Here is a 15,890-nt window from a genome sequence, read left to right on the forward strand (position 1 = left end):
TTTAGAATTTGTGGAGGTTTATTTCTAGTTCTTAATTAGATCTTAAGGCTGGCCAAGGCGACACACACCCATAATCCGACAGAGTGGGAGGCTGAAGCAGGAGAATCTCAAGTTCGAGGTCAGCCTCGAACCTGTGTTGTGCAATGAACCCCGTTTAAACATTTTAAAACTTAATATGAAAGTCAGTTTGTATTTCTAAACAGCTCTTTGGGGAAATACAAATGGGCTTCACAACTTTTCTGTTAACTGGTATTGCTTCTTTCTGCCCAGTGTAAAAAATGTCTTCCGGTATGTTTTCTTGTTTTGATCAGCCAAAGAGAATGGAAAAGTCACTGAAGCCCCAAGTGATGAGCCACAGCCAGGGACTGACCTGGTAAGAAAGACATCAATAACCAATTCGGAATCTTTGCAAACAGTGGAGTGCAGTGAATTTCAAAGTATGGCTTTCTTACAGTCTTTGGCTAAGGAAGAATTGGTAGAAGGTATTAAGAGAAGAATTCAAATTAAAAAATGTAAAAGCTCAGAAAATCCACCTCTCAAAATAACTAAAAATGAGGCAACACAAAATATTATGGTTGAATCACAAGATGAACTGTTCAAGAATACACCAAAATATTCTTGTAACAGCTTATCACCCGGAGTAGAAAAAAATTGCAGTTTTGAATCACATGATTTCAGTTTCCTCCATTCTGAAGGTTGTAATAATAAAAACGGCTTTGAGGATGAGCCTCATGGTGTGTGTCTACATGCAGAAGAGAACTCTTTGAAGTCAAAGAAAGAAAACCTTAGGAATCTTGCAGAGAAGGATGACACAAAAACTACTAAGTTCTTAAAAACTGAAAAAAATGTAATAGCCAGTAAGTTACTGCTTGAAGAAAGTCATTTATACCAAAATAAAAACAATGGCTTGACTTCTTGCCTTCAAAGTGAAAAGAACAAATATTCGGTAGAGGAGAACAACACTGGGAGAAAACACAGGAAAAAGATGAAGTTATCTGAAAAAGAAGAAAAAGGTATCGATCTTACTTTGTCTAATGTGTGTAACAATTCTGAGTTGGTGCTACAAGAACACCAAATAGGTATGGAAGGGAAAGAAACAGAGACCTTAGAACATAAAAAAAGTTTTCTAAAAGCTTTAAGAAAAATGAACCATAATACACTCCCTCCAGTGGACCATTTGTGTCTCCCAGAAACAGTGGGGAAAACAAGTTGTAGACATTCCACAAATGTTGTGCTTCAGAAAACCCTTGAATCAAGTTTGAAAGAGGATACAAAAAATGCTTCAGAGACCTTAGGATGCAGAAGGCTGCAGCCAGAAGAATACTTTAAATCAATGACAAGCTCTACGGTGAAATCACCTAGTGACAGCCATCCTATGGGAAAGAGATCTCCACGGGGAGATTTGAAAACTGACACTGAAGAGTCAAAGGTTAGCTGTCGTAGAATAATACCAATGACTGGTAAAAGGGTTTGGCCTCTTTATTCTTGTGCTAGAATAACTGCCGAGTGTTGGAAGAAGACTTCCTTGTCAGATTTAAATGACTCACTTCCAGGGTCTCTGGGAAATGTTAGGCAACATGATTTTCTAATGCACCAAACAAACCAGACTCACTTACCTGACTCCAAACGGTTACAACCATCCTTAATAGAAAGAACCATCGAGTCCTCGAGTAAAGAAGTGTATGATTCTGAGTTAAGTAGCTTGTCTTCAGTTTCTTCAGTAGAACCTACTTTGTTGGATATAAAGGAAACTATACCCCATGATAAAAAGACAAAGTTAGAGGAACCCAGCCGAAATGGGACAGAAGTAGTTTCTAGTGCTACCGAAGACATCCAGTTAAGTAATATAACTCAAATCTTAACAGGAAATAAGAAAAAGAAAGGGAATTTATCAAAACTTAATTTAACAGTGGCACCCCAAGAGAGCCAGGAAGCAAATAACTGTGCAAATAAAACTGTTCATCGAAAAGCTTGTATTACTAAGCAAACACTTGTGGCTCCGGACTTGGTTAAAATATTAAACACAGGACGGCTGACTAATTTTAAAATCCCTTTGCTGAAGAACAAGACAGGAAAAAGAGGAGAAGTAAGTGCCAGATCATCTGAAAGAGAGGCTTATAGTCCCCTAGAGCTACTTGACAGTTTATCTGGAGTAGAGGCAAAACAAAATAGGAATAAGGAAAATATCTGTACAACTTCAGGACCTCAGTCTTTGAATATACATAGTGTAACTCCAGGGCAAACCAGTTCTCACACGTTCTACAATAAGAATTCCTGCACTTCTCCAAGCTTTACAAAGAAAGGTTATGATAATAAAACATGCAATCACATCTCTGAAACAGGAAATACTATTTCGAATAAGGAGTCTCTTTCTATTAAAATTGAAAATAATACTTTTTCTTGTGATCTTGGGTATATGGAGCAAAGTTCCTTCTGCTCTAAGAAACAAGAAGCATTTGTGCCAATTTCCTCAGAAATTAGTGGTAGGAAAATGACTAAAAGCATTTCAGAACTCAAATTGGGGTTTCCAGATATTCTTAAAGCATATGAAGATGATGTCCTCTTGATTGATGTAATTCAAGATGACCCAGAGCTCTTTGGAATCTCCAGTGAAGGGGATCTCTCCTTTGCTTCAGAAGTCTCCAAGATAAGCCAGGAGCCCAGAGTATCTGAAGAGCACCCATCAGCAGATTTTAAGCACAGGCACCTTCCAGGGAAAAAAGAACCAGGCGATTTGAGGTATGCATGTTCAGGAATGCCTTTGGCTCAGATGATTGTTGGGTTTCAAAGCACTCTTTGGTGTTGACACACCATTTTTAATAGTTATTTATTTAAATACAGCATATTACTGCTAATACCTAGAAATGCTATGCTAAAGTTAAATGTTTCTTGAAACATATAGAGCAGATTAGCTTTTAAAATCAAAATAATTTATAAAGTGACTTCATCAGTTGAGTTTATTTTCATTAGAAATATGTATGTAAACTCATTTTAGCCAGTTTACTGATGAATTGGCCCAGTTGCTATGGATTTCTTGTTAGATTTTTTTAAAAAAAAATCTTTTAGGGAACAGAGAAGCCTTGAAATTTATTTGAAATAAGACTTGCAAATAGACTCAAAAGTTAAATTAATTATCAGAAGAAAATGGTGTCTTTTCCACTTGACTTCTAAGATAACCATTTTAACTTGTCACTGTCCTGATAGCACTCATTTCTTTGGAGCAACTGTGTTGTACTAGTAATGACTTCATGCTCAGGAGGATGGCCTGTTCTGGCTGGTACAGAACCTGTGCAATATCACACTGGACTACGTTTGTATAAGTCTTTGGTCTCTGGGTTGTATTTCCATGCTTTGTTTAACACTGGAATTTTTCATGAATAGATGAGAAGGCAATATGACCACACTCAAGTGGTCATGTTCAGTGATACATGGCTTAATCTCTAGTATATATAACTGCTTTTGGGTTACTGTACCCTTCCAATATTCTTAGTGCTTTGGGAACGAGTACTTTATCAGCAAATTGAATGTTCTCTACTTTACTATGTAAAGAATTGACTCTAAAACATGCCTATTTTAGAGACGAGAATAATGATGGTAAACTGTCATTTGTCCAAGGTCACCTGCTAGTAAAAGAGACTGGGCTTGAACCCAGACTTATCTAAATTCTAAAACTAGTGTTTAAGATCTTTACCTTTATAGCCTGTCCTATGTTTCATAATTTATCATTACCAATGAAGAGCTGTGTAATTTTGTACACAAATTTAATACTGTGAAAAGAGAAAGAATTTCCATCAGGATTGTGAGGCCTGAATCAAAGAACAAATGGGAAGTATTTCAGCATAGCATGGATAAGGATCAAAGGCTTGTGTTGACATTCTCACCTTTGTAACAAATGTGTGAAACAGCTAAAAAAAAAAGTTTGAGAGGTTTCAGTTTGTAGCTTTGAGCCTGAGGAGACAGACTCTTAGGTTGATAGGAGCATGTGGGAGAGGACATAGCTTACCTTTTGGTAGCCAGGAAGCAGAGAGAGGAGTTCAGGACATGATACGGACTTCAAGGTAACTGAGAAGAGGGTAAAGTGCTTATTATATAAACATGAGGACCTGAGTTTGGATCCCTACAGCCACATTAAAGCAAAGAAACAAACAAATAAGAACACCCCAGGTGCTGAAGTACATGTCTATCATGCACACATTGAAGGTGCAGAGACAGGGTAACCCATGGAGTTCACTTCCCAGTCAATCTAGCTGAATTGGTGCACTCCAGGTTCAGTAAGAGACCTTATTTCCGAAAATAAAGTGGAGAGCTTAAGAAGACACTGAAGAAAGCACCACCATTGACCTCTGGAATTCTCACATGTTCACACACAGGGAAGGCATAGACACCAAGGACACACACCTTGATGACCTTCCTCCTCCATCTAAGATCCACCTTCAAGTTTTCTACCACCTCCCAGTAACGTTGAGTCCATCCGTGGATTAACCCATTGGTTAGGTCAACCCTCATCATCAAGTTACTTCTCCATGATTAGATCCACACAAGCCTTTGAAGTGTCACTTCACAGTCCACTCATAATAGGGCTCAGTAAGAGATAGTAAAGACCTTTTGAAAATATGCTATTCCATGATTCATTTGAAGAATACAAAGGAAAATTAAAACAAGTCCTATATTTAAAAATAACGTCTTGGAGTTGCACAGGAATCTCAGCAGTTAAGAACACTGCTCTTCTGAAGGACTCAGGTTTGGTACCCGATACCCAGCAGTCACATGGTAACTCGTAGCCATCTCTATGTATATCCAGTTCTGGAACACACAAAGCCCTCTTTTGGTCTTATAGGCATGCATATAGTAAACAGACATACATGTAGGCAAAACACCCATGCACATAAAATAGCAAATATCTTTGATGTCTAGGAGATGTAGCTCAACATCGTAAACTAAAGTGTAGGACATTTTCTTTTGTTTATTTGATTTGTGCATATGGTGCTAGGTACTCAAATGCTAAGCAAACTTTCTATCAGTGAGTCATACCCCAACCCTCAAATTTTTCTCTGGTACTTTTCTAACTTCTTTAGACTTGATCTGTCCTCAGATAAAGAGCACCAGTTACACTTTATCCACTCTTTGCCTTCCATATCTGCTTCCAAAATTTCTGTTACTAAAGTTAATTTTTTTCTTCAGTAGCTTAATAATTCTATTTCTGTTCTGCACTGAACATATGTTGCCCATTCATCTACAGTGCTAAACTAAACCTTAAAAGAGAAAGAGAAGCCACCATACCCAGAGGATCTGCCAGTGGTTGCACAGAAGGTTAAGTTCTAGAACTAAACAGTGCCTAAACTATGGCTGTATGTTTCAGCTCTGTTCCTTTTTCCTTTCAATTACTAACTCATGTGCTTCTTTTCCTGCTATGAGAATCGCACTCTGAACTGCCTCTTACTGGTAAAGCAAGAGGCACAAGGCTGAGTGCACCTCCTGATTGGATGATTAGTATTCTCAGGCATGGTTGGGGTGTTGTGGTGAGATGTTTATATTGTGATAGGTTTCTTATTTTTGGCAGTCTCCACGGTGAAAGTGCCCTTATTAAAATCCAGAGTATCAAATGCTTATGAGAATTAATTCCCCAAAGCCTACAGTGATGGGCTTGCAACTGGTTATAATGGTTAAAATTGGTAAAACTTTTGAACAATAATTGGAAGTGATTTGAGGGCATTTGTGGTAATGCAGGATGGTTACTCTGTTGTAGCACGGGTGCTAAAATGTTAAGTGAATGGTTGGTGCCCTCAGATGGAATTTTAAGACTGATATTTGAAGGAGTTTCTCTGTTGCTAGGAGTGGAGAGAGTTGAAAGTGGCTGAAACAAAGTTCTAAATACTAAGAAAAACAGAGAAGTAGGAGTTAGCAGGAATAAGGCATCCTGCAAGAGTAAAATTATTGGTCTATAAATTCTGGATTGTTTCTGACTTGGCAAGAGAAGAGGAGTTTGTTGATACAAAGGGAAAGATGGATGTGAGCATAATTGTCAGGAAAAGTGACTTTCCTCAGTCACTTAGTAACTTAGTAACTTTTCCTCAGTCACTTAGAGCAGGCATCTAGGACATCCTGCATATTTGCAGAGCACTCGTGCTACCTAGTTGTTAGGACACCACTTTGTGGGAATATTGCTCATTTCTCTTTCTCCTGCTTTACCACTCGACTTCTCAAGAGTAGGAAATGTCCATGTTTTATTTATCTTTATAAACCCAGCACCTCATGTAGTGGGGAAACCCAGTACTTCATTAGTGAGGGAAAGAAGACCGACTTAAAGTTTCAGTTTTGGGAGTCTGAGAAGATGGCTCAGTGGGTAAGAGTGCTTTCTGCCAAGCGTGAGGGCCCGAGTTGGAATTCCTTGTATCTGCATGGAAACAAGGACCTGTAGCCGCAATACAGGTGGTGGAAACAGGAGGATCTCTGGGGCATATTAGCCAACAACCAACTTAACCAATAACCAGTGACCTCCAAGTTCAGTGAGAGAACCTCTCTCAAGAGAATAAAGCAGAGAGGGGTAAGACCCCAATACCTGACATCTGCCTATGGCTTTATATGTTCATACATAATAATAATTAATATAATAATAATAATTATTCTTATTTTCAGTTTCTATATGAGAATATTGCAAACTAATTCTGAACAAACTACATTGGGGTGTGTGTGTGTGTGTGTGTGTGTGTGTGTGTGTGTGTGTGTGTGTGTAAAGGAATGGAAACTGATTCTTTTCTAAGGCAAACCAACACTGAAGGATGCTGGAAAACAAGGTTCAATGAGTGAATAGTGTTGAGACTGATAACTTAGATAATGAAAATTTGAGTTCTATCATATAGACTCAATGATGATACTGAGTAGGGAATCAGCTTATACCATCTACACCACTTAGACTTAAATCCATAAGGAACTATAATAGATTCTGGAGCTGATTAATGGATACAAACTTATCCCTAGGAGGGAAGATACCTAGGACCACACATAGAAAATAAAGGTCTATGGGCTGTAGATGGCTCAACAGTTAATAGTCCTAGTTGCTCTTCCAGAGTACCTAGATTCTGTTACTAACACACACACATCAGTTCCCAGCACCCACACCCACCAGCTCACAACCACCTGTAGCTCTAATTCAAGGTATCAGATGTCCTCTTCTAGCCTCTGCAGGCACCTGCCTGTGCAGGGCAGGCATGTGCCCAAACATAAATAAAAATAAGCTTTAAAGAAAAGCAAGGCACATCTCCCGCCTGCCTCTGCTAGAGCATGAGGCAAAGTATAGTGAGCTGCAGTGGACAATTCAAACCAGCCCCGCAGCCCCATACCTGGGATTAAAACAAAAGCATGCTCTTATGATATCTCTGTGTTGTGTTTTTAAAGATTTATTTATTTATGCATATGAGTACACCATTGCTCTCTTCAAACACACCAGAAGAGTACATTGGATCCCATTACAGACGGTTGTGAGCCACCATATGGGTGCTGGGAATTGAACTGAGGACCTCTGAAAGAGCAGCCAGTGCTCTTAACTGTTGAGCCATCTCTCCTGCCCATATTTCTGTGTTTTTTTTTAAAGAAACTGAAATTCCAAAATTCTCACTACACTGTATACGTGCTGTACCTACCATAGTGGGTAAGTAGAAATTATGGAAATATCACTTAGTTATCTCCCTCATTCTGTTACCTCATTATCTTGTGACTATCTCTATTCTCACCCTTACTATTCATCTGTCATCTGGATTATTGTGGTAAGATCCCAGTTAACACTCTTGAACTCCCATAAAATATTCTAAGCTAGAAATCAGTCTATCATTCACTGCTCAGTGTGTCTCACTAACTTTCAGCTGCCAGAAGATAGAGTCACTTTTAAGGCATTTGGTGGGTCTGTAGTCTCCTTTGTTTCACAGCTGAGGTCTTGGAGGATAAAATAGTGTTTGTTTCATGTGCTCTCATGTAGTAAGCTTATCTGAATTTTAGAAATGGAAGTGTTTGTCCGTATTGGTTGAGTGCCTACCACATGTGTTTTTTCACTCATTAAGCTGTTAGAGGTAAGAATGTGTCATTTAAGCCTCACAGTAACCTCATAAACAAGTGTTACTCTCATATTTGATGTAATTAGATGAAAAACGTTTAGAAGAAACAGGAACCCAGAGTAGTCCAACTCTGACATCCAGAACCTTAGATTACAAGCTTTACTAAGGAGCAATAACAAGCAGGGCAAAAAAAAAAAAAAGAAAAAAAGAAAAAAGAAAAGGAAAAAAGAAAAGAAAAAACCAACAAACCTCAAAATCAACTCATCAGCTCAAGCTTTCTTGGGTTTTCGTTGTTGTTGTTGTTGTTTGGTTGGTTTGGTTTGGTTTTGTTTTGTTTTGTTTTGTTTTGTTTTGGTTCTTTTTTTTTCGGAGCTGGGGACCGAACCCAGGGCCTTGCACTTCCTAGGTAAGCGCTCTACCACTGAGCTAAATCCCCAGCCCCTGGTTTGGTTTTTTGAGACAGGCTTTTTCTGTGTAGCTCTGGCTGTCCTGAAACTCATTTTGTAGACCAGGCTGGCCTCAAATTCACAGAGATCCACCTCCTTTGCCTCCCAAGTGCTGGGATTAAGTCACTCGGCAAGCTGTCCTGTTTTCACACTAGGAACAAGCCGTGCATGCACACGCTCTAGCGTAGATGCTAAGCGTTCTTGCACTGGTGCAGCCCTTTACAGTTTTCTAAATGCCTCTCTATCCGTTAGGTCCTTCCTGAGAAGCGCAGTCAGGACGATAGCACTCTAGCCATGGCCACACACTTTGGAGTAAACGGCCCAGTGAGAACCCAGGACAGATGTGCTGGGCTCTGAACCCCACTGCAGTCATTCCTTTGTCCTGGAGAACCTGGTGGCTTAGCCAACCTCAGAAGCAAATGTTACCCACACAATGCTGCATGATTGAGTAGTTCTGCTGGAATCTGGTACATGTTTGAGTTCTGTTTGCTTTATAGTAAAGAAGTTGCCTTGCTGGACCCTGGATTGCTGAAACTGGAAATCTGTCCTTCCTTGTCAGCAGGTAAAATTTGATACTTGAAGAATATTCAGTATTGAAATATCTGTATATCTGTATTCAGGCCACTCACTGAATTCATTGGAATGGGAAGCTTTTTGCTTAGCATCTGCTAAACTAATGTCAGAGTTTGTCAATTTTCTCCATTTTAACTGATAAGTTGGCAAATCATATTTTGAGATATGTTCTATTTTAATTATTCAGTGTATAACTTTGTTATGCATTCTTTACAAGATGGATAGTTGATCTCGAGTCACTTTGAAATTGAATTAATATGTTTAACTTTATCATTCTTGAACTGGTCATTTAAAGTCACAACTAACAGCTAATCATAATTTTAGATGACAGAGCAACAGTGTTGAACTTAACTTTGGCTTTCAAGTTTAACACTATTTTTAGAAGCAGCAGGATGGATTAGTAGGTGAAGGGACTTGCTGCCTAGCCTTGCAAGGTGCCATCTGATTTCCACAGCTGAACCATGACTGCAAGTGCACAGTAAAACATAAATTGTGTGATGTGAATGCCTTTAATCTCAGTGCCCAGGAGGCAGAGGCAGGTGGATCTCTGTGAGTTTAAGGCCAGCCTGGTCTACATAGTGAGTTCCAGGCCAGGCAGAGCAGAGTTACATAGTGAGACCCGGTTTCAAAAATAGATAGGTAGGTAGGTAGGTAGGTAGGTAGGTAGATAGATAGATAGATAGATAGATAGATAGATAGATAGATAGATAGATAGATAGATAGATAGATAGATATATGTATGTATGTATGTATGTCAGGGTTCAGAGAGCAAGCGAGCTTGAAATGGGACCCTACTATAATCCTGACTGGCCTGGAACTCACAGAGCTTCGGCCTCCACGTGCTAATTTTAAAGGCATGCACCAACAAAAATACTTTTAAATGACTGGGACATAAGAACGGTTCTCACACATCACATTGTCAAGTATTTTTATACCATATAATGTAATTATTTTGGTAGTAACTGGGGAATTACATAATTTGCTGAAGTTCTAACGTGGTATTTGTCATGTTAGGACTTGAGTACTTCTGAATTCTGGGATTTATGGAATGGTCTTTGGTTGTTTCTTTTAAATTTTATGTGGTTGAATGTTGTTTCTCTTCAGCAAAGGAGCCTCAGCATGATCCTAAAGGGGCAGCCATCTCCTTAGAAGCTACTGAGGAGACTGTTATAAGTGAAAACCTAGAAGACCTCAGTGAACAAGCACGAGCTTCAGACTCAGACACAAAGGTACCAGAGAAGCTTTTGTATGACCCCACATCTTGGTCTTAGGTAGTAGTAATGCAGAAGCCCATTTCAACAATGCTGTGAGAGACAGATGAATTCTTACTGAGTAGGACTGCCACATCACTGGCCAGCTGACAGGTATCTTGGTGGTCTATGTAAACACAATATAAATAGGATTTTCTGAGAAGTAGAATGTTCTGTGTAATTGTATGAGCTTCGTAAAGTTACCATAAACTTACATGATCTTCCCTGAAATTTCTGAGTGTAGTAGCACCTGTGGGCCATGAATGTGAGCATCAGTCACGTGTCCACCGATGGAGAAGCTTAACTTGACATAGAAACATACTGCTTACACCTGATAAGGAGGCAAATCTCGGATATCAGACAAGAAAAGTTCTGCCAGAGAACGTTGGGGATTCTCTGACCCTTTTACACAGTATGCTGGATTCCTCAGCTGCTGTTTCGTGCTCTTTCCCCTTGAATTGCTCTTCACTCACCTGCACAGCTAGCAACCTTGTTTGCTCTGTCACCAAGAACTGAAGTAATGGAAGAACACTGTAAGTTCTCACCAGTACATTAGGCTGCCTGCCTGAACCCTGGAACTCGCGCTTCTCTTATGCAGGCATCAGCTCTCTGGTGTCGTCCCCACTGCTGATAAATCTGTGTCTCCATCTTCACATTCATCCCCTGCTTTCTTTGCAGCTTTTCTCACATGGTTTTTCAGAATGAATGTTTGGTTCACTTTACTCTGCTTTTGTCTGCCACCTCCCAGGTTTTGGGTTTTTTAAGTTTTTTTTTCCCAGTCTCCCTGATCTGCACATTATACAGTGACCCAGAGCCCAAACCATGAATCTGTTATTCTCTGCCTAAGTGTGCTTGTTTGCATTATCCCATCCAAGTTCATTCCATAAATACACGTGCTAACTCCTTCACACTTCTATTCGTAGCTCAGACTCCTCCAAACTTCAGACCTTTGTCTCATCACCTGCGTGCTCATGTGGAGTCCAATCAGGCATTTAAAACTTAACACAGCTTAAAACAAAAACCCCTCAGTTACACATTCCCCTGCCACCATGAACCAACTTCCATCACAACCCCCATCTGTGTTCATGACAACACCATTTTTCTTATTCAGTCTCAAAATTTTAGCTTTCTTAACACTTTATCCTCACTCCATATATAAACAACAAAGTTCTACCTTCACATAATGTCTAGAAATGGCCTCGTTTTTACCACTCCATCAACAGTACACTGGCCCCTGGTCTACATTGTAGACTATATGTAGTCTACATTGTGTACTATGCAAATGATACAGAAGCCTCCTAACAGGCCTGTTTCTTGCAAAGAGTAAGAGGACCTTGCCCTCTTACAAAGTATTCTCAGTACAACACAGGTTTTCTTGTGTCGTTATTTCTTCTATCTCAGATTTTCCAAAAGCTTCTTATGTTATTCATAGCCAAACCCACAGTCCTTAAAATGACCCACAAGGCTCTGTCTCGAAACCCCCCTTACTTTATCGCCTCTGAGTTCCCCTTATCTCTGACCATTCTAACTTGATTATGTGACATGCTAGGGCTTTTTCTACTCCAAGGCCTTATACTTGCAGTTTGATCTGCCTGTGATATTCTTCCCCTAGAAAATGGTATAGAAGTTACTTCTATTTAGTTCAGGTTTAGTCATACTGATGTTCTCATGGGGCTTCTCTATCCACAAGGTAAAATGCAGTGCTCGCCCCTATTTCATGTAGTACACACCTTCTTGCTGTTACTATGACCTGGTGTGTACTACTGGTGGGGTATCCCTATGGAAAATGCTGGAATCCAGAAGTTTTTAGATCTCAGAGGTTTTATATTATCATTTGGGTGGGTTTTGTCTTGAAGTGGTGTCTTTGTAGTTCAGCTCACCCCAGACTTGGCAGTCATCTTAGCCTCTGGGATTGCACCACCATGCATAAAGTCTGAAACGTTCCCAAAACACTGGAGCATCAATTTGGCACTCACAAAGTTTCAAGCTTCACAGTGTTTTAGGGCTAGATTTTCAGATTATATATGCTTGCCAAAATACATGTATTTACTTTGTCTCCTGCTAGGATAAAGCCCTATGAAAACAAGAGTTTTTGTTCATTTTGTGTAATGCTTGAAACTCTAGCTTGAAGAGCACTGGGAGTGCTAGAGAATAGGGCCTGGGAGCACTAGAAGTGTGCGAGAGAGAGAAGGGTCGCCAACACATAAACACTTAGCCGGGGCTGTCATACATTATGGATGATGTAATGAGATGTTTGGAGTTTCCCAAGACTGCCCTAAGTGAGGGTCAGCGATATGCCACAAGAACTCACAGAGGTTAGTAAAGCTGTTACACCCATGGCTTCATTGACAGCAGTAAAGAATAAGTCAGAAGGGGAAGAGACACCCAGGGCAGAGTCCACAGCACAATCTTCTTAGAAAGAGTGCAGAGCATAGCACAGGAATTCTTACAAGGCAAAGCTGTGTTAAGTTTTAAATGCCTGATTGGACTCCACATGAGCACGCAGGTGATGAGACAAAGGTCTGAAGTTTGGAGGAGTCTGAGCTACGAATAGAAGTGTGAAGGAGTTAGCACGTGTATTTATGGAATGAACTTGGATGGGATAATGCAAACAAGCACACTTAGGCAGAGAATAACAGATTCATGGTTTGGGCTCTGGGTCACTGTATAATGTGCAGATCAGGGAGACTGGGAAAAAAAAACTTAAAAAACCCAAAACCCAAAAGGACTTAGAGGTGACCTTCTGGAATCAGGACCAGAAGCGCTCTTTTAAATGGTGTGTGAGTGACCCAGACTTGCTTCGTCAGCCTTCACTGTACGTGAGATTTGTACTGTGACTTCCTTTTACAAATGAGGGCACCAAGTCAGAGTGTTAGCGACCTCTTCTGAGGTCACACGTGACCGTCCCACAACTCTGGCAAGAGCACACTTATTCTTTTAAAGGGCCTAGGTGGTACTCTGTGACTTTGTGGCCATTGGATTGGTGTAGCAGCCATGTAACTGCCGCCATAACACAGAAGAAGCTATAGACATGTGGGCGTTGCGTGTCCACAGTCACTTCACCTGCAGAGAAAGGCAGCGCAAGCGGCCAACTCCAGCCCTTCCTCTAAATCATTGTCATCCAGACTGGGAAGCTGGCAGGTCACCATAAGCTTCTAAAAAGCAAATTTTGATTTTACTGATTCTCTTTTGCTTTTTTTGTTACCCATTTCACTCTGGCTTCTTTTTTTCCCTTTCTTTGCCATACTTTGGATTTAATATGCTATTTTACAGTTTCTTACAGATTTACTTCTTTTTACTAATTTTATGACTCTGTTTATGCATGTATGTAATGTATGCTATGTCCATGCCTGGTCCCTGTGGAGGCTAGAAGAAAGCACTGGATCCCCTGATGACAGTGAAAGAATTGTGGAGGAAGTTCATATCAACGTCAGAAAGAAACAAGATTCTCAGGGCAGAATTACAGCTGTGAGCTGATGTGGACACTGGGAGCTGAACCCAGGTCTTCTGCAAGAGCAACAAATGCTCCTGACTATTGATCCATCTCTCATAACTTTATAGTTTATTTTATTCAATTTATTTATTTAGCTCTTTTTTCAAAATAAGGTTTCTCTGTGTGGCTCTGGCTGTCATGGAGTTGTACTATAGACCAGGCTGCCCTCAAACTCAGGGATCACTTACCTCAACCACCTGAGTACTGTGATTAAAGTGTGCTCCACCATGGCCTGGCCTCTTTTATAGTTTCTTAAAGTTATAGCTGAGACCACTGATTTAAAACATTATCAAATGATTAATATGTTTAGCACTGCCAATTCACATATCCCACTTTAAAAAATAATAATTGTGGATCTATCAGCAGTGCTAAGAAAACACATAGAATGTACCCTTTACTTCTCCCGGTGGCCATACTGCAGAACAACTGTAGTGCAGTATGGCAACTTGGGGGCCACTGGAGTCTTATTCAGGAAGCCCTTGCCTTTGTCTGTCCATTTGCAATAACACAGTTGAGATACAGAACTTCCCTCTTACCAAAACTATCCTTCATGTTAACCCTTACAGCCAATCCTACTTCTTTCCTGCCCCAACCCTCCCTAACCCTTAACAAACACTGTTTCCATTTCTACAATTTTGTCATTTTTAAGATAAATAAAATTATGTAGTTTGTAATCACATAAGGGTGTAGCTTGCCTCCTTATGTTGGGCTTTACCATTTATTATCTGTTGTAGGGCTGGATTTGTAGAAATTGTGTAAATTTGGTTTTGTCATGGAATATCTTGGTTTCTCCATCTATGTTAATTGAGAGTTTTGCAGGATACAGTAACCTGGGCTGGCATTTGTGTTCTCTTAGAGTCTGTATGACATCAGTCCAGGATCTTCTGGCTTTCATAGTCTCTGGTGAGAAGTCTGGTGTAATTCTGATAGGTCTCCCGTAAAAGCATTTTTAATTAATTCCTAGAGTTAGATTGTCAGATTGTCAATGCAGAGATTACTGCGATCTGTCCCTTCACGCAGTATTGCTGAGAGAGCTGTTTTCTCCCCATGCACATCAACTAATTAAACACTTAAACCTGTCCATCTGCTTATTTTCACAAATGGCTTTGTTTTAGTTTTAATTTGCATTTCTTTTTAGTCCAAGTAAGCATTTTTCAGCATTTTAGAGAAACATTGTCATTTTTCTGTGAGCTTCTCTTTATGTTCTTTGCCCATTTTTCCGGAATTTCAGCTGGCATACATTGGAGTCCTGTAGACAAAGTCCTTACTTCTTCTATACCTTGAAATATTTTTCTCTGTTTTCCTGTGGTGCTTTTAACTTCCTGATCTTAGAGCTACTGTCAGAATTCGTTTTTATATCTATTATTAGTCTTAAAGGAGCCTGAAATGTATTTGACTTTACAATGAACATCATTACAATGACATCATTATTTTTCTGTACAGTTAACTAGTTGGTTCTACCATTTATTGAATCATTTTCTCAGAAACTTCAAATGCTATCTTTTTTTTTTTTTTTGGTTCTTTTTTTCGGAGCTGGGGACCGAACCCAGGGCCTTGCGCTTCCTAGGTAAGCGCTCTACCACTGAGCTAAATCCCCAGCCCCCAAATGCTATCTTTAATTTATTGTTAAAAAAATGTAGCCAGGCTGTGATGGCTTCACACCTTTCATTCCAGCACTCAGTAGGCAGAGGCAGGTGGATCTAGGAGTTTGAGGCCAACGGAATGAGTTCCAGGACAACCAGGACTACACAGAGAAATCCTGTCTCAAAACAACAACAACAAAATGTTTTTTCATGGCGTATGAGTGTTGCACCTGCATATGTATCTGAACCAAGTGCATGTCTGGTTTCTGTGGAGAGTAGAAATGGCTGTGGGACTCACTAGAACTGGACCTACCAAAGGCTGTGGCTGGCATGTGGACTGGGAATTGGACCTAGGTCTTCTGGAAGAACAGCTAGTGTATTTAACTGCAGCCCTATCATTAACATCTTAAATATTATATGTAAAACTAAACTCTCTCTTTCCCACTGATGCTTGGTTCATGCTTCTTTATCATACTGTCAGTCCTTTGGAAAACAGA

General features: G+C 39.9%; 1 protein-coding gene and 1 long non-coding RNA gene across 10 annotated transcripts in view; one reads left to right on the top strand and one right to left on the bottom strand.

Annotated features, from left to right (window-relative positions):
- Positions 1-1,706, bottom strand: part of LOC102550701 (uncharacterized) — a 27,083-nt gene extending 25,377 nt beyond the window's left edge. The window contains exon 1 of the long non-coding RNA XR_015628172.1: positions 1,617-1,706. This is a non-coding gene — a long non-coding RNA (uncharacterized LOC102550701). The remainder of the gene's footprint in view (positions 1-1,616) is intronic.
- Positions 1-15,890, top strand: part of Topaz1 (testis and ovary specific TOPAZ 1) — a 55,083-nt gene that overhangs the window by 1,549 nt on the left and 37,644 nt on the right. For 5 of the 9 annotated variants that reach the window (NM_001376913.1, XM_087561580.1, XM_087561581.1 and 2 more), the window contains 3 exon segments: positions 312-2,739; positions 8,992-9,056; positions 10,172-10,296. In NM_001376913.1, coding sequence (NP_001363842.1) covers positions 312-2,739; positions 8,992-9,056; positions 10,172-10,296 — 2,618 coding nt within the window. 9 annotated transcript variants of the gene reach the window in all.

Source organism: Rattus norvegicus, chromosome 8 (assembly GCF_021556685.1).
Source record: "Rattus norvegicus strain SHRSP/BbbUtx chromosome 8, alternate assembly SHRSP_T2T, whole genome shotgun sequence".
NCBI classification, from domain to species: Eukaryota; Metazoa; Chordata; class Mammalia; order Rodentia; family Muridae; genus Rattus; species Rattus norvegicus.